This window comes from Xenopus tropicalis, chromosome 4 (genome assembly GCF_000004195.4).
Source record: "Xenopus tropicalis strain Nigerian chromosome 4, UCB_Xtro_10.0, whole genome shotgun sequence".
Taxonomy (NCBI): Eukaryota; Metazoa; Chordata; class Amphibia; order Anura; family Pipidae; genus Xenopus; species Xenopus tropicalis.
The window spans coordinates 13,571,141-13,590,388 of NC_030680.2; the positions used below are offsets into that span (position 1 = coordinate 13,571,141).

Below are 19,248 nucleotides of genomic sequence, written 5' to 3' on the forward strand. Positions count from 1 at the left end.
ATTGTTTTTTTTTTTCTCTGTGCATACTGCCCTCTGCTGGACATTTAAAGAACTTTACAACCAGTTTTTAAATACCTTCAAATATGCAATATACACCTGTTCCAAACTGATTCGGATAATGGCACTTCTGCTTTTATAGGTTTTTTAGACTTTTTTTGTTAAAAACAGTGCACGTAAGTTTGATGGAAACCAGTTTTATTTGAGAACACATCTTGGTAAAGAAAAGTGTGGAGAAAGTCACATTATACTTCCAATTAATGGGTAGTATACACCTTCATAAACCTATTTGTTTACTATTATAAAGCACTGATGGAAAATTGTGCTTAACTCCTTCACCCCTCCCCTTATAAATAGGGTAATTGTTTAAATCTATGTAATGAGCTCTATATAAACATACCCCACCCTTCCCCCAGATGAAGCTTTTTAAGCCTGTGAGATAAGGAGCAGCTTGCCCATAAACGGGTAATTCGTTTTACTACTCAAACAGTGACTTGGCTGACCTGGGAGTCAGAAAGGAAGTTGTAAAGTGAAAGTGGTTTCATTTGCTTGTTTAGTGCAGGAAATAACAGAAAACTATATATATTTACGCATTACCAAACTGTACATTATTTGACTTAACTGCTGCAGGAGTTAGTTATTCCAACTGTTGGCCCATTCTATATTGTGGCCATAAACTAGCAGCTCTTTTAGGTATCTGACAACCACTGGATGGATACTTGTACCATGGTGGAGTTAATGGACAGAAAACTCTTGGGGCAGTCTCTTACCTATGTCCAGATTGCTGAAAACTTTCAGGAAAAGACACTTTAGTCATAAACAGATTTTATCCATTATTTATTTGTAAAGAAGTAGGAGAGCATCATTTAGTATAAACAGAATGTTCCTTTCCTGCATATATTCTTCCATTGAAGGTGCTGGAATAAATGTTTTACCCTTATCTTTATACATGGACGCTGCCTTCTTTTGGAATGAAGACTGTGGCCACAGCTTCTATGATCACGGCAAAGACTCTACCTCTTGTGTTGAAAGCTGCAGCCGCAGCCATGCCCGCTTCTGTAATTGGACAGAGACCAACCATCGCCATGGTGACTGCCATTAACAGCCAGAAAGCAGTCCTTGGCACCGATGCGCAGAATGCAGCTGTCAACTTGCAGACATCCAACAAAGTCAACAGTCAGGGTGCAGAGACCTTTCAAATAGTGGCAAAAAATGCAGTTACTTTGGTGAGTGATTGTTTTGCTTGTTGTCCACAATGATAGAGTGGTTTTCTGTGGCTTCTATGATACTTTCATTCACTCAAGAAAGACATTTTTAATATGTCTCTTTCAGCTTCTAAAGTAGTGGTTTTTAAGCATCCTGGCTTTACACACACACACATATCCAGTAAAATATATTCTTATAAACGGTGCTTAGTGATGCCACTTATGTTGCACCCAAAACAATAAAATATGCCTGTAGCACTCCTGTAAACAGGTGGTGACGGCCTACCTTTATGTGAGTGCAGGCAAGCGTGGGGAATATTTGCCTGCCTTCATATAAAAGTAAGTGATTGTCACTTGTTGTAATATTTTCTTATAAGCTGTGCTGGGAGGTGGGCCGCACACCAGCTGGAGCCCCCGAGTAATCAACATATATGGACGAGCATCATCTATCCCAGAAAGAGTTGCTGCTCTGGGTCTGTGTGTATAATATATCTTTGGTTATGCAATATGAGCCCTTAAATTACTGGAGTTCCTCCAAAGCCACATGAACCATATAAGATATAACAGTGGATTGGTTTTGATACATATTTCTGTTTCTTTTGTCTGTAGCAGGTTCAGGCTACAACTTCCCAGCCTATCAAAGTCCCTCAGTTCATCCCACCCCCTCGGCTCACTCCTCGTCCAAATTTTCTTCCACAGGTACGTTCAGCTTATTATTTAAAAATTCTGATGAACGCGTCGCTGCCCTGATTCTTGTAACACTGTTTTTCCAGCATTCGTTTCTCGTTAACAAATTACATTTTGCATGTATATACACAAATTTAAAAACAGAAAAATCTGGGGCATTTTTACCATTTTTTACTGTCTTAGGGCCCCTAGAGGTATGGGCAGTGAAGCAGTTAAAACATATAACACATTTGTATGAGTGCCTAATACTATATTCATCTTATCCGCTAGCTGATCTTCTTCAGCATAGGGTACAGGACAAAGCAGCCATAGAGATGCATTTTTTCCCACTATAGAAAGATTTTTAATTTGTTCCACCATCAGGTAGGTCTGTTTGCTTGAGCATCCATAGGATTAGGGAGCTAACAGGGCCTCTGTTTAAGGGCAAAGACAGATGGGGCGATTAGTCGCCATGATTTTTAAAAACGTAATCGTGGCGACTAATTGCTGCAGAGGCGGGCAAGTTGGCCGGGGACACGCGCGGACGCCGTTAGTGGAAAGATCGCGGACATGAGGTGGCAACAGAGGTACCTGCCTAGCAACCCTTCACTGTTGCACCCTAGGCAGGTAGCTCTTCTGCCTACCCCTAGTTCCAGCCCTAAATTGCTGTAATGAAAACAGTGGCGACTTGTCCTGCACGGCATATTCCACTTGCGCAACTTTTATGTCTGCAGCAGGAATTTGCCAACGCCACAAATTTTTAAAAATCGTGGCGACTTATCACTTTGTCTTCACCCTAAAAGAGACCCCTAGCTTTTTATTTAAATGACATTATCCTTTTTATTTTTACATGTCCTTACGTGATTGGATATGAGCATTCCACACCGCCCCAGGGGTGCCCTGTGTAGCCGAAATAATAACCGAATGCTAAAATTGCTCTGACATTTGATTCCTTACCTTCCAATTTATGTTACAGGTGCGGCCAAAGCCAGCAGCACAAAACAACATTCCTATAGCCCCTGCACCGCCCCCCATGTTGGCAGCTCCTCAACTCATTCAGAGGCCAGTTATGTTAACAACAAAGTTAACCCCCACGACACAGAACTCTATCCATCCCGTGCGCATAGTTAATGGGCAGCCTACAGCCATCTCCAAAGCCTTCCCAACGGCGCAGCTTACTAGCATCGTGATAGCAGCACCGGGAACGAGGCTCGCTGCTCCCCAGACTGTGCACCTTCCGAAACCAAATGTGGAAAAGCAGGTAACCGTTGCCTTCTGGTTAATTCTATGGGCCTTAGACACAATTAGAGATACTGACTATTTTTTAAATATATCATAACATTGTATTAGCATTTTATAATTTTGCCACACGAGTGCACAATGCTTTGACATTACCTATCTGATCCCCCAAGTTACTGTATGAGAACACTGCCATATTTGTGCAGCAGGAGTCTGTTAGTATTAGAAGCTGTAACTGACAGGCTGAGAGGGGACAGTCAGGTTGGCAAAACAGTCAGGTTTAGGAACTTCAAGTAACAATTACTTACAAAAGCAAACCTATTGGTGAAAAAAGATCAATATGACCTATAGGTAACTTTTTATGTACATTCATATTATGAAAAATAGTTTTTTCATGTCAGTGTCACTTTAAGATCAGTCCATTTCTTACATTTAGGTCAGTAACCACAGAAAGTGAGACAAATAGTAAACACAGAGCTTGCTGGGCGATTATGCCCCCTGGAATGCCCTTTAGTTCCCCATAAGGCAAGCTCAGCTGTAAATACCCATAGATATTAAATTTATTTTAAGATTAAGCACAAAGTACAGACGTAAGTCTGGCAGCATATTTAAGGCTTGCACTTTTACTTTTCTTCTGCTTGGACTTGGCTTGCATACAGCCAGCATCAACTCACAAGTTTTTGGTTACTGTATGCAGGGTTATTTCATCCATATGTCCCTGGGGGGAGAAGAGAACAAAAGGAATGTAATTGCCAACTGTATAACATTCGATATCTCAATAGTTAAGGGAAATTGTTGCTAGTTTTGGCTAGTACCTATCGTTTTGCTTTACCTTAACTGCCCTCTGTCCTATAAACCGTGTATGTATCACCATTAGGATGTTAATGTGCAGAACAAAGATCGGTCTCGCGTATCATGTTGGACCGGACTAGCTCTCAGAGACACAATATAATGTTTGATGTCTTTGTGTTCCCTAGGCAGTCAAAGCTCAGGTGGAAACAACAGAAAAGCCAACTGAAATCAGTACGCCGGTGCCACCTGCCCCCAAGCCAAAACGAGAGGAGAATCCACAGGTACCTTGCAAATGGCGTCACAGGTTTATTGCTTCATGTTGTATCAATAGAATTCATTCTTACTCTTGCCTTCTCTCTGTTTTCTTTCCCCCAAAGAAACTTGCCTTTATGGTGTCATTAGGATTGGTAACTCATGACCATTTGGAAGGTGAGCTCACACTCCTGCTTTTTAGCTATTCTTCCCATATGTAACAATTGTTGAAAGGGTTCTGAATTAAAAAAAAAACAAAACAAAAAAAAAAACATATATATTTCATTTACAGAGAGTTTACACGTTCTGTAGGGATATACAAACATATTTTCGTGTTTCAGACAAAGGAGGTACATATTAACAAATAGTTCCTGCACAGAATGTTTTTGCTAAAAGCAACATAAATGCCACTGCAGGTTACCATGGCAACCCTGATCATGCTAAGCAATTCTCTTTGCATTATGACTGGGCAATCTTTCTCCCTGACAACCTGTTAAACACAGAGCCTTGAAATGTTCAACAGCAGCCTCACCGCTATTTAGCTGCCACTGAGTTAAACTAGTGAACGAATCCTGTCGGTGTTACACATGGAAAATACAAATCAGTGTTGTGTGCAGGGGCGTAAATACAGAGCAAGCAGAGGGTTCAGCGGGACACTTGTTCCCATAGTTTAGGGGTGTCCCAAAATAGACTTGCTGTGTCACCCAGTAACTTCTAATTATGCCACTGCTTGTAACATTTTATTCATTTTCCTTCCTTTGCCTTATTTGTCAGAAATTCAAAGTAAACGACAAGAGCGGAAAAGAAGAACAACAGCGAATCCAGTGTACAGCGGGGCAGTGTTTGAACCAGAGGTGCGCAATCCCTTGAACATACCACCTGAATTGCACAGTTGCCCCCAACATAGGGGCATTTATGATTTACAAATTTTTTTTTTTTCCTTTCTCATTATTTAAACATCTTGTTTTGGGTTATGAGTGTATATATAATGTTGTGTGTTTTTCTAGGATTTTAATAAGCTAATTCTCAGTATCTTGAAGTACTACAGTAACTTACATGGGGCCATTCACAGGCCAATTAAAGCTGCTCACTCAGTCCCTCCAGACTGAGTTGGTAACTTAATGGCCCATATGGGGCCCAAGCAAGTCTGAAAATTCCATTGGACAAGAAGCACGTCCAAAGGCCCCATGGTTATTTTTGGCAGAGTTGGTTGTCTAAAGGTGCCCATACAACTTCAGATTCGCTCGCTTGGCGATGTCGGATTATAACGACGGGTATAGGAAAAGTCGGTCTGCGGACCGCATCAACGAGCCTATGCGGTCCCCGATCCGACTAGATTTTCTAACCTGCCCGATCGATATCAGGCCGATTTCAGGTCAGATATCGGTCGGGCAGGCCCATTGGTAGTGCCCATAAACGGGCCGATTAGCTGCTGAATCGGTCTAAGGGACCCATATCGGCAGCTAGAATCGGCCCGTGTATGGGGACCTTAAGGCTAACAATGCACAATAAGTTTTCCCTGCTGGAGGAAAAAAAGGTCAATCCCGTCCAGTGCCATCTTGTATGTAGTAACAGGCATGAATGGGATCTATCTGCATTTAAGCTAAAAAATACTCATTAAATGTTTTCTGGCTAAAATCTTTCATTCATTGCACATTGATGCAGTAACATCAATCAAGTTTTCTCTGCTGGCATTTTCCACCTGTGGAGAACAGGCCTTGTGTACCATTAACCACAGGCCTAAACCTATTTGTATATGTACATATTCCCAGGGTTGAATATTACCTGTCTGTGTGATGAACTTTTACAAAGCCAGGATCGATCACATATTGTTTCAGCCACTAAATGAATATATCTTTAACAAAACTGCCTGGAAACTGGTCATTACAAGAAACCACAAAGAATTGCAGTTAGCATAGGAAAAAGTTTAGCCTTTGAAATTAGACTGCTGTCTGGTTGCTAAGGCTTAATTTGCCTGGCAACCATGCTGCAGAGTAGAATAGGAATAGAGTATGAATAGGACAGGGCCTGAAGAGAAAATTTGAAAATAGCAATAGACCTGAAGCCTCATATTTTAACTGATTTTTGGTTGATGGGGTCAGGGACCCTGACAAGCAAAGACGCTTTTATATTGCAGGCTGGAGAGCAGCAGAATAGGAAGGCAAATTGATTTTAAAAAAATCACGTAATGTGTTGCTTAGAATTGGTCCATCTAAAAGTTCATTTAAAGGTAATCTTCCCCTTTAAGCATTGGGGAATGGCGGTCTATTAGGCTGTTATCACATGAGGTGTTTGATCACTGCAACTTTTATCTAGAAAATTAGCTTCTGCAAAACCCGCACAGAAATGTAGAGGCCTGAGAGTATTTCTCAGATCAAAGAGTTCTGCCCTGGTGCCTACAGGGAATAAAAAGCTGTAATTCCCACCGAGAGCAGTTACAGAGCACAGACTGATAGACACATACGGGCCATTACCTACCGTATCTTATTATTCCGAATCCATTTAAAAAAAGTGCTACTCTTACGTGACATCTCTGTTCTGAGCAACTTACTAATATCCATTAATTACATTTAAACATCATTTGTAAATATAATTGCATCTGAAAGCTGTGCTCTTGTTCTGACTCTTGAAACGGCTTAGCAGGATTTCCTCCGCCGCGTCTTCTTAATCAGCTGTTAGCGTTTCTAGCTTTTAGCATTGTTTCAGGAGTCAGAGAGTGCAAAGAACATAAACTGCCAGACAGACACCAATTACGTTTACAGATACAAATGCGTAATGAAGGTATATATATGGAACGTGCTTAGAATTACATTTACTTTCACTATGCAAAAATAATTGCTGGTTAGTGGTTAACTGCCCCTTTAAACACACAATTTGAAGCTGGATAAAGAAGTGTATACAGAGTTTCTATGCAGGATTTTCAATATGTTGCTTTGCTTGCAGCGCAAGAAAAGTGCCGTGACATACCTGAACAGCACAATGCACCCAGGGACGCGGAAGAGAGGTACCCCTGCCATAACTACTCTTTTTGTTCTCCCTTTCCTTATTGTCTCTGTGCTGCTTCATCCTTCTGCACAGGCTTTGTGTTATGGGGGATTACTCTGGGACTTGAATACTTCATTTCCTTGCTTATCCCAATCCCTACATTATACACTGTTTGTTAGTTACATGGTTGCATGATATATTCTTCACACTACTGTACACAACACATGGTACTTCATAATTGTATACATCTCAACCTGTGAGTAAAGGTGGCCATACACGTAGAAATAACGATCTTTTGCACGAAAGATAGTTTCCACCCTCCACTGATGTTCAGGGCTATGTCGTCAGATATGGAGGTAGAAACAATAGAAATTCTACCTCCACCTGCCGATTCAGCCCTGAAAGTAGATTTCGCTCGGGCGCCTTATATGGAGCCCGATCAAAATCTTTTAACCTGGCCGATCGCAGCCTTTTGCGACATCGGTCGCCTCTTCGAGCCACCATACACGCACCGAATATCATACAAAGCAAAGTTTCCGACGATAATATCAGTGCGTGTATGGCCGGCTTAAGTGTTGGACTTTCCACCCCCCCTCCGTTACTGCACTGTTAAGGGCATTTTGGGCATTATGTGATAAAAGGCATTAAAGGAACAGTTCAGTGTAAAAATGAAACTGGGTAAAATAGACAGACTGCGCAAAATAAAAAATGCTTTCAATATAGTTAGTTAGGCAAAATTGTAATCTGTAAAGGCTGGAGTGAGCAGATGGCTAACATAATGGCCAGAACACTACTTCCTGCTTTCAGCTCTCTAAGCTGTTAGCAGTCAGTAACCAATCAGTGACTTGGTGGGGGGGGAGGGGGCATATGGGATATAACTGTTCAGTTAGTTTGCATTTGAATCTGACCTGTGTGCTCACAAACTAACTGAACAGTTATGTCCCATGTGGGCCCCCCCCCCCCCTAAAGTCACTGACTAACTAAGAGGTTAAAGAGCTGAAAGCAGGAAGTAGAGTTCTGGCTATTATGTTAGACATCTGTCCACTCCAGCCTTTATAGATTACAATTTTGCCTAACTATATTACAAATATATTTCATTTTGTGCAGTCTGTCTATTTTACCCAGTTTCATTTTTACACTGAACTGTTCATTTAAGCTTTCTCACAATAACCAATCAGCAGGTAGCATTTACTGATTCTCTCTTATTGGTCGCTATGCATTATGGCACCAGTGGGATTTTAGTGTTTATATCCACTGAACACATAATAAGAAATGAAACACCACATATTTTCATTTATCCCACAAGTTAGAAGCTGTAATTCTAATTTGGTGAATAGTCCTAAACATTTCTTTGAATACTTCTGTGGGCTCTAAAAATATACCCCACCCCTTTTTGACATGAGCTCATTCACTTGGGCTTATATTTAAAAAGGAATAGTGTATTACTGATATTTCAGGTTAAGAGGAAACACAGAGTCACAGAGTCGTTTAACCCTCACTTTATTTTATGTTAAAGTGACTTGAACTCCCTCTGCTTTCCCAAAACACTGCCCAGCATGGAAAGCAGAGGGACTTCAAGTGTATGACTCTGCCGCCCTAAAGGTGGAGTTGGGAATTGGTCCCTGCAAGGTAGACTATCATGGTTTCCTTACAGTCTAAGGAATCGTGTGTGTCTGTTTATGGGATCAGTTATCCGGGAAACCCGTTATCCAAAAGCTCCAAATTACCGAACGCCCGTCCCGTAGACTCGATTTTAATCAAGTAATTCAGAATTTTAAAAATGATTTCCTTTTTCCTGTAGTAATAAAACAGTACCTGTACTTGACTTCAGCTAAGATATAAGTAATCCTTATTGGATGCAAAACAAGAATGTCGGGTTTAATTAATGTTTTATTGATTTTTTAGTAGACTTAAGGTATGGAGATCCAAATTACAGAAAGACCCCTTATCTGGAATACCCTTGGTCCCAAGCATTCTGGATAATGGGTCCTATACCTGTGTGTGTGTGTGTGTGTGTGTGTGTATATATATATATATATATATATATATATATATATATATATATTTATTTATTTGGGATGCACCGAATACACTCTTTTTCAGATTCAGCCAAACTCTGAATCCTTTGTGGGAGATTCGGAATCCTGATTTGATTAGGTGATTAGGTGCATCCCTAATATATATAATGTGTGTGTGTGTGCATATAGAACCATGAAAATCCTGTAAATGATATCCTTATAAACAGTGCTTAGTGAGGTCATCAGTTGTCATTTCTGTCACATAACACACTCGCAGGAACATTATGCACTAAGAGCGATGGCACGTGGGCTGTTTTCCCATGCCACATGTAACACGCTGCTATTGTGTCATTGCATGAATTCACCTAGGCAGCAATACAAAAATATTCCAAGGGGGTGACAAACGACCTCTGTGCCATTGCGCTAACAATGTTAATGTATTCCCTGGTAAAAGTCAGAAGCTGGTAATTAAGAGAGTATGTAGTGCCCCGGTGCCACTCAGCAACAACATATATTTTCATATATTATTAAATGACGTGATTAGGGTGCTGCGTTAGAGTACAGACACTTCCTAATCATTAAACGTATCGCCTGGTATTGCACTTAACTGGTGCCTCAGCAACGATGCTGCAAAGCGGCGGCTCATAATTGCAGGCATCGGGTTTGTGGTTAGCCGAATCCCCATGGATGTGCCTTTAATGACTTGCTAAGGCCTCCTCTACTGACCCCAGTATAATATTCAAGATAGATCCCCTGATAATAATCCCTGGTAAGTAAACCCCCTACTCAGTTGAACAGCTTTCCCTATTGCCTCATTCATAATGTGAATTGGACCAGGCTGAAAGCTCACAGCACCTCTAACTATTGTAGCAGAACTGGCTAAGCAGTGCTGTTTGCCATTTGTTTTTCTGGGCCATAGGGCATATACAGTTGTAATCTCTATTGCATCTACCCAGCAGTGCAACTTCAGCGCTTCTTGCTTCTTTCCAACACAGGGATGTTACAGGCAGCCATTAAAGCTTCAGGGCTCTCGGCAGTCTCCGCTGACTCGCCTTTTTATGCCTGTTTGCTAAGGGTGAAGACACACAGAGCTTCTAGTAGTAGCTACTTGTCACAGCTACTAAACTCCGGAAAATCCCCTGCCATAGACAATACTAAGAATTGCCTCTACTAAAACACACATAGGGACAATTATCAGTAGATGATCAGCAGTGTCTGTTTTAGGAGCTGCTACTAAGTAGCTCCGTGTGTCTGCTCCCTAAGAGGTCTATAGATGACAGTACTCTACTTGTTATCATGCTTAGGTCAGAGGGGGAGGACACCCTGGGTTTTTTTTTGCCCCTTTATGGGGCAGATGCTTTCCTTTCACACACTTCCCTTTCTGCTCTTTGGCTTCTGTAATTTCCAGTTTGTGCTTTCCATTGCTGTTTTCTTTATTTACTCTTGTTTATGCTGCTTCCTCCATTTCTCTCTTCCCTTTTCATTCCTTGCTGTCCATGTCTCATTTTTTAAAGAGAACATATCACTTTGGAATTGTTTCTCCCTATGGAACTTCCTACTAACGGAGTATTTCTTGCAAGTTCCATTTGAGGCACATACATGCGCATGAAAAGCAAATGCCCCAGGTCGGTTACTCACTCATAATGTACATGTGTGTGCCCCAACATGGCTGCCCGCACAAGGAGCTCACTAATAGGTCAGGGGACACAGTACTTACAAAGCAGGTTTCTGGAGGAATCTGCACAGCGCTAGTCAGACAGCTACAGTGTACCTGATATACTGGAAGAGTAGATGATGGGTTAGGGCACACTAAACATTTACACTGTGCTCTACCATCATAGAAATGTAAGCTCTTGCACCCAGTGATGACATTGGTTACTCTATATGTTTTATTTTGAATGCAGACTAACGCTTCCAGCTGCTTTCTTTATATTTCCTTTGCTTGCCTTCCTTTAAGTCTGACCTCCCTTTATCTTTGTAATGTTGTATTATATTTATCTTCATCTGCTGCACCATTTCCTTTTCCATGCTAGCCAATGAGGATCACTGGCCTAAGGTATGTAAATCCCCCCATTTTGTTTTGTTGTTTTTTTTATTTGTGTTTATTAAGGTCGTCCTCCTAAATACAACACAGTGCTGGGTTTGGGCGCCTTGCCACCTACCTCCCCTCCATCCAGTCATCCAGACTCCCCTGAAAGTGAAAAGACACAGATCACATGTAATTTACCTGCAAGCGTCCTGCCTGTGTCCCTTCCCAGTCCTTTTTCCACTGACGTAAGTAACTCCTTGAGAGGTGAATGAGCACAGATAATGTGGGGGGGCTTGCGTTCCATACTCAGAGGGTAATGGACAGGGGCATTCCTTGTAAAGCCTCCACAATAGAACTTTGTGTACTGGGTATAGACGGAGAAGGAGATGGAAAGTTATCACTGGGGGTACCACATTTTAGGCACCCCCAATAATTATAATCACTAAGCTGTTATAATTGCTGGGCGGGTGTAAGAATTTGCACCCCCAATGATTATCCTTTTCCTATTGCTTTAATGGTTTCTGCCACACATAACAATATAGGGTGTTGCGTATATACATTGTTCCACCTATAATTACATGACCTGCCTCGGGGATCCCTTGAGGATGAGTTGGCCTAGAAGGAACAGCGCTCTGTTTGTAGCACTAAATCTCATGCCTCTGGTTTATATTGAGGCTCATTGTGGTACACTGGGCAGTGGGCAGATTTCTGGCGGGTAAATATATATATATATATATATATATATATAATACCAGATATTAAATAACCTGAGTCTGTTGCTCTGATTTTGAGAAATTGTTCCTTGTGTCCAAGGAGCCATGAAAAACTGCTGTTTGGGATGACTAACCCGCAATTTGTATGGGTGCTAAATGCCACCTTTTCCCTAACTGCCTCCTTAACCAGTGGCCTTTCTATTCTACAACTACTTTTTTAAATTTATTTTATGTTTTCTTCAGTTGAACTAGGCCAGACATCTTATCCATCTGCCATTCATCCATCAGTGTCTGCTCTACTAGTTTCTATATAGATTTCACCCAGTTTTCCCTTTCAGTATTTGTATCAGTGGGTTTATTGTGAGCAGACTGGTTTTTGTGTATGAGAGTTGGTGTGAGGAGGCTTCTTTAAGAACTGAGTATGTTTCAACTTAAATGAATCAAATGACATTCAGTTTTGGCAATGCTAGTGGTTGCCAGTCTGTTATGGGGTAGCTGAAATAAACAGATATTCCGATGTTGTACTGGGAATAGGCAGCCTGTGTCCCTCCAGAAATGCATCTGCAACTCCCAGAATCCTTTGGGGCATAATTGCCATAGGAAAATGAAATCTCCTTGCGCCAGAGAGATCTGGCCTATTGGTGCTTGTATAAAAGGAGAAAAAAATAGCAATGGTCCATCTCCAAAAAGGGGAATGGGGGAGACTCACCCATCGGGTCACATGGGGTTTCAGGATGCTGAAACACTCATAGAAATAAACAGCAATGCAGATCCAATCCCAACCGATACAAAATCTCATAAAAAAAATAAAACATAGTCTTTATTTCCAAACCTTTAAAAACAGGACAGAGAGGTAGGGGGAGCCCTTCTACTATAGGTAGTCTCCCCATATCCCCCCTCTGTGAGTGTTGAATAAAAGGAGAGAGGGAAGATTTTGTTTTACTGGCACTGATTAAAGTCTGAATGGGTTTGTAGGGGGAGAGAGTAATCAGTTTAGTGGATGGTTGATGGGTCTCCCTAGTGAGTGACCCTCTGTTTAGTAGTTACTTTAAAGTACTATTAAAGCATTCCACCATTAAAAGGCCTCGGTGTGAAGAGACTATATCCTCCATAGTGTGCTCACATTTCAGAATCCGTAAGGAAGAGCGGCTGTCGGAGCAATAGTCTGACCTCTCCTGTTTCCCCTCCTCTCTCCCATGCTTTCTACAGTCTGATATCCATGAGGATTTTTGCAGCATCTGCAGAAAGAGCGGGCAGTTACTGATGTGCGACACGTGCTCACGTGTGTATCACCTGGACTGTTTGGAGCCTCCTCTCAAAACCATTCCCAAGGGCATGTGGATATGTCCCAAATGCCAAGACCAGGTACTGTGTGACCCACTAAAGGGCTAGGGGAGCAGGGAAAATCTAGGACACACCACCTCTTCCACTCTCTCTTGCTCTGAATTTCCCTGCTGGAACTTCTGGTTTTGCTCTTTATGGGCAGCCCAAGCCTTATTCAGCCTTAATATGTGCCATACACAGTGTTTCCTTCCTCCTCTTCTTCTCCCAGCAAATGTTGTTATTGCAGAGCAAGGTCTCTTTGTGGATCGTTTGATACTTCCATCTTTAAATAATAACAACAGATTCTCAATAGGATTGAGATCAGAGCCGTGGCTGGCCCATTGTAGGACATTCTGTTACTTTGGCCCTGTGTTTGACCCGGTTATCCTATGGAAATATGGACTTTTTGTCCAAGCTCTTTAGCAACTGAAATTGGGCCACTATTTGGAAATTGAGAACACAAACCCATACTTGTTAATAAAGCAGAATAGTGCAGTGGGGTTGGTGGCCATCTTGTCAGGGTGCTTGATGATGGTCACTTTCCCCAGCTCTCAGGTAGTCATTGCTGACTGGAACCCTGCTCAGTTGAAGCCAGATAGGCTCCAGCTGTGTATACTCCTGGCTTCCAGAATGCTGGAGTCAAATTATCCAACATGGAGGCTGCCAGCCCTGCTGCAATCCATGGCCTTTAATCCAGAGCTTTCTGAATGTCACATTTCCAGATTAGTGATCCCATACCTGTATAACAAATCTCACTGGTTGTGTCATTGCCATCAGCAATCACTTTGGGAGCACTGGGAATTCTGGGTAATAGGGGTATATATCTCTGTGTGTAATACAGATGCATGAATAGGACGGGAGTGTGGCTGATTTATTACATGGGAATTTAGTGTTCTAAGTGTTGTTCATGTTTTGCCAGATGATGAAGAAGGAGGATGCCATCCCTTGGCCTGGAACCTTAGCCATCGTCCACTCGTACATAGCGTATAAAGCAGGTATGTCTCTTCTATCTCCCCTATCTATTAGCAGCTGAAATCCAGCCCTTAGTTAAACAGCAATCAGGCTCTGGGCTTTAATGTGGCTCAGATACAGGGATGTTAGGGAATGTTAGAATTTTTAAACTAAAATCTAAAACATTAAACCCAATTATATCATCCATAAAAGTAATTTTCCTCCCTTCTCTCCATTTCTTTGCCCTGATTATTTTAATTACTACTTTCCCTTCTGCTCCCAAAACTATTAGTATCTCTTACTATCGGCTTTGCCTCACTTCCCAGCATTCCTTTTCCTTGCTCCTCCTGTGAATTCTCTCTTCTCCTGCATTCTGTAAAGGTTGCTATAGATGGACCCCACTTGAATCATATTTTCCATTCTTTATTTTTTATGTTGTTTTTTATCTATTCTACATCTTACCCATCAGTGACCATGACAGCTGATTAAATGGAATGACTAAGAGGCTCCATATTTATCTCTGTTTATGTTGTTATATATTTCTATTCAGGGTCATTTTATATTCTGACTTACCACTAATTGCTAGGGTAAGTGAGCCCTAGTAACTAAGCAGTACCAAACTGGAGGGTTGTAGAACAGAAAAGTGAACCAATTCTGCCCCAACGAAGGCCAACTGCAAGTTGTATTATACTGTTACTCACAACACCGCCTTTTACATGATGTTTTCTTTCAGCTAAAGAAGAGGAGAAGCAGAAACTACTCAAGTGGAGTACAGACCTTAAACAGGAACGAGAACAGTTGGAGCAGAAAATGAAACAGCTCAGTGGTTCCATAGCAGTAAGTCACTTGGGGAATTCAGAATAAAGGCTACATGGATCTGTTAATTGATCCTTTTTATATATCTTGAGATTATATTGAGTATCATTAGAGACCTTCTGCCAGAGCTTTGGAGCAAAAAACCTGATAGGCTGGACACAGTAATTTATCAACACCGGGCAAAATTGCACCTGGGCTGTATCCCATAGCAACTGATCACTGAATATCTTTTATTTCAGCCCGCTTGAAGTAGAACAATCAAACAAATTTGATTGGTTGCCATCACTTACTGCCCAGGTGCAGATTTGCCCAGCGTTGAGAAATGAGCCCTACTGTTTAGTTTCTGTAGTACTGTTTAGTTCCCTGATGCAGCCATGGCAGAAGAGATTACCAAATCCTACACAGGTAATTAACAATGGGGTGAAAGTCTTTAGTATAAAGTAATATTAGAGCTAGGATACAAGGCCCATGATACTAGAGTACATCCATTGGCCGCACCAATATTGCCCCTTGCTATATAGGTTCTGAAAAGATACAAGGTTGGTTGGTGTCACTGCCCAACTGTACTGCACAACCTGCACAGTGTTGCCTAAATTGCTTTTCTGGCATAAAACTGTGGTGCCACAGGGCCTTACCCTCCTGCTCCCCAGTTATTAATCCACCACTCACTATGGACCCCTGAGTAGTGGTTCCTTCTGTTTGAGGCCCAAATAAAATGTCCTTCGCATTCCTTGTCTGATCCATCTGTCCACACCTTACAATACCACAGTCCCACTCTGTCCCCTTTGCAACTCACAAATGCACCTTTGCATCTCTTGGGGGGTCCTTCTACGATTGAGCTCCGAACTAGAGTAGCCCCCTTCCTGGCAGCCCTGTTAGGGGGATACTTCATTCTGGGGTCTTGCAATCATGTCTGTGGCCAAAGCACTACCCAGGAGCTGTAACTGTGGGTTGTGACTACCTGATACCTCAATAATCCAGCCAAGAGGTGTGGAATCACTTCAACCAATTAGTGCCAGGCTTATGGGTAATTAGCGCCAGGCTTATGGGTAATTAGCACCAGGCTTATGGGTAATTAGCACCAGGCTTATGGGCACATTATTGGGACAGCATTGTGACTGGGCCGTTATTATCTTTCAGAAATGCATGGACATGAAGAACAGTATCCTGTCCAGGCAAAAAGATATGCACAGCTCACTGGAAAAAGTAAAAAGTCTTATCCGGCTTATTCAGGACATCGACCTCACCAAACCCGTTAATTCCGAGGTGACCTCTAACCACAGCCAGGACTGCACTGCTACTGCCAACAGCCCCCTCCCCGAGCCCGTAACAGCCTCCTTGCCCTCACCCAGTGGTGCCCAGAACTGCAACCAGGCGGAAGAGCCTAAGTAACATGCCACTTGGAAGCAAAAGGCGCCATGAAAAGGGACTAAGCCGCGTCTGAAAGGTTCCTGGGAGAGATTGGACCATAACCTCCCCCAGGACAAGGACGTAAGCACTGGAGTTTTGCCAATAAACCTTTTATTCTGTGTGTTCCACGTGTGCGCTGGGATGTCCTGCCAGCACCATGCCAAGTGAGAAATAGAAACAAATCTCTAACTTTATTCTCTATCTTACACCAGTGTGTGCCTGCAGCAGCCTCCACAACAATCACAGTTTGGCTTTACTTTCCCTTTATTTTTATTTTTATTTTTTCTTTTCTCTTACCAAGTGCTCATCCCTTCTGCAAACCTTGTGTGGAGGTAGCAAGGGGGGGGGCATACGTACCGAGTCCAAAGACTAGCAAGAGTCCATCAGCAAAACTCCAAGACATTGAACCAAAAACAACAACAACAAAAAAGATGAATACATTTAAAAGTTATTTCCGCACCCAGCAGTCTCGGGAAAGGGAGGTCGGAGAAGGTCTCTAGACAGTATTTCAGGTTAAATGATTTCCTTTTTTTTTTTTTTTTTTGACTGTGTCCTCCTTTCCAATGTTGGCGCGAGTGTCGGAAAGGCAAAGGTGTTTCAGCGCGTGTGTGTGTGTAAGCGTGCCGCAACGACACTAGCTTTGGAACGGCCAATGGAAACCTATCATTGTGAGTCAGTTGGGAAGTGTTAGAACCCTGCATCAAAATAGAACCCAATCAGACGTAAGGGGGGGGGCCCGCATAAAGCTGCACCCCTACCCCCCCATGTTAATTGTCCCCATTAATTGGCTGTAAGGCTGTTTCTCACCTTCACCCCTCAGCTGCCATAAAGCCGACCCCTCAGTGTTCCTGTCCCCCACTCTCTCCTGACTACAGATGCCATACGTAGGGTTAAAGGTGCAGGCCAAACACACAATTGCAGAACACTACTTGGGGGTCAACCCCCCCCTCTCTTTATTTCAAGGGCGTTATATACAGTACTGGGAACTGCTTGTGAGTCCGTTTTGCTTGTTTAGGGGGTTATATTTCTTTTTTGGGGCAGTTTGTAGAATGGAACCTATTTTTGGTTACTATAATGATGTAACGCGGCCCAGGTACAAAATATTGCAGAAATTAAATGTCTTCCTAAGATAACGATTGGGGTGGGAGTGTGATTTAAGTGGCTGATACGTTCAGTTTACAGCCAGTAGAAATGAAAGGGGAGTTTGTGTTGACTTTCAGTTTGTTATAGAATGGCCTGGTCTCAGCAGTTTTTCAGTTGCTCTTTATATTTTCTTTTTCTGCCTCTTTCCTGCTTTCAAATTGGGGTCAGTGACCCCGGCAGCCAAAAACCTCTTTCTCTGTGAGGCTACAGTGTCATTGTTATTTTTTTTTATATTCCTGTACTATTATTTATTTTTCTATTCAGGCCCTCTCCTATTCATCTTCAAGTCTCTCATCCCAACCCTTGCCCCGTTGCTGGGGTTAATCAGACCCTAGCAACGGAACAGTGGTTTGGATGAGAGAGCACATTCCAAACTGGAGATCTGCTGAGCAAAAAGCAACATCTTTCTAAACCAAAATAAATAAAATTACATTTTTGCAAATTAAAGTCAACTACCCCTTTGGTCTATAGGGCTATGCTTAATGATAGGCACGTTACTAAGGGTGGGGATTGGCTGCAGCGCCCCCTACCTTTTAGCTTCAAACACTTCTTTACATTTCTAATCCTTCTTATAGGGGCTCTAAGCAAATGTTCGGATGAAAGGGGACCCCTTGCTGCCGTATTATATTCCAACACCCACTTGTAATGTGCAAAGCGTCCCCCCCGCGCACGTATTTCAGTATTCTGCCCTCCCCTCTGGGATGGTCACCCCTAGATAAACATAGGAAGGTCATTCTAGTGCTATAAACCCACCAATCACGTGGCTACAAACATATGGCGCCTGATGGCCGCTTCTACTGTGGGTCAGACATTTGGGCTGTAGTCGTGCCTTGAGCCACTGGAACTGAGCGTTTGTGGGGGGGGTGAGTTTGTGTGTGCCCCCCTAGTGCAGATAGGGTGTAGCCTTGGCATGGATGCAGTGAGCACGACTCAAAGTGCCTTATTGCATTACACTTTCATTGCAGGAGCCGGCGGCTCTGTGTTCCATTACTTGTGTCCCTCGTCTCTTAAAGTGACACCAGTGCTCTATAAGCACTTCCACCAATAAAAGGGGTTAAAGGCTACATGCTGACTGACGTGCTCTATACACGGTGCAACTATTGCCCCGGACTGACTAGGGGTGCCAGCTGTCATGCCCTTAAAACATCGCCCGGGGTTCCACCTCTCCTATGGCCAAGCGCAGTATGGAGGAGAGACCACAAGGAAGTGCTGCTGTCACTTTAAGAGAAATTTTCACTACAATTTGAGCCTGAGTGAAACCCGACTACAGAGAGATGAGTGAGAGGGGCTCGGCCCCCCCAACCAGATAGTAAGGATAAAACCCAGCTGTGCTCATTTCACGGGGAGGGGTTCCTTCCTGTGTTCTCCCTAAATGTTATATTGCCATTCGGTGTCCCTGCCTGCCCCCGATGCCAGAGCAGTGTCGGCTGACTGAACATATCATACGCCCCTCGGTGGTTCTAATTGGAACTGCAGCCTCAGATTGTTTAAGGATTCTGTGGGGGGGAATGCGTTCTCCATTCTAGTACAGTTAAACCCTCTCAAGGCTTCTTGGTCTGACCCATTAGGCGAACCCCATATAACGTTCTACATTATTTCCCCGTGCATGGCTATTGGCTGAATAAGATCAGCCCCACCTACCTAATGAACAGAAGCAAGCAGTGCCCCAGGGTATTATGTCCCCTCCTTGTTACCGTACCTGTAAGCAG

General features: G+C 42.7%; 1 protein-coding gene across 4 annotated transcripts in view; it reads left to right on the forward strand.

The window, feature by feature from the left end:
• Nucleotides 1-18,769, forward strand: part of phf21a (PHD finger protein 21A) — an 87,445-nt gene extending 68,676 nt beyond the window's left edge. The window contains exons 6-17 of one of the 4 annotated variants that reach the window (XM_031900482.1): nucleotides 975-1,223; nucleotides 1,815-1,901; nucleotides 2,845-3,129; nucleotides 4,085-4,180; nucleotides 4,277-4,328; nucleotides 4,926-5,005; nucleotides 7,095-7,155; nucleotides 11,188-11,210; nucleotides 13,106-13,261; nucleotides 14,139-14,214; nucleotides 14,904-15,007; nucleotides 16,127-18,769. In XM_031900482.1, coding sequence (XP_031756342.1) covers nucleotides 975-1,223; nucleotides 1,815-1,901; nucleotides 2,845-3,129; nucleotides 4,085-4,180; nucleotides 4,277-4,328; nucleotides 4,926-5,005; nucleotides 7,095-7,155; nucleotides 11,188-11,210; nucleotides 13,106-13,261; nucleotides 14,139-14,214; nucleotides 14,904-15,007; nucleotides 16,127-16,378 — 1,521 coding nt within the window. In that variant the 3' untranslated portion in view covers nucleotides 16,379-18,769. Of the gene's footprint in view, nucleotides 1-974; nucleotides 1,224-1,811; nucleotides 1,902-2,844; nucleotides 3,130-4,084; nucleotides 4,181-4,276; nucleotides 4,329-4,925; nucleotides 5,006-7,094; nucleotides 7,156-11,187; nucleotides 11,211-11,264; nucleotides 11,429-13,105; nucleotides 13,262-14,138; nucleotides 14,215-14,903; nucleotides 15,008-16,126 lie in introns of all 4 variants that reach the window. The other 3 variants (XM_012962111.3, XM_012962110.3, XM_002934094.5) reach the window with 3 other exon arrangements.
• The last annotated feature ends 479 nt before the right edge of the window (nucleotides 18,770-19,248 follow it).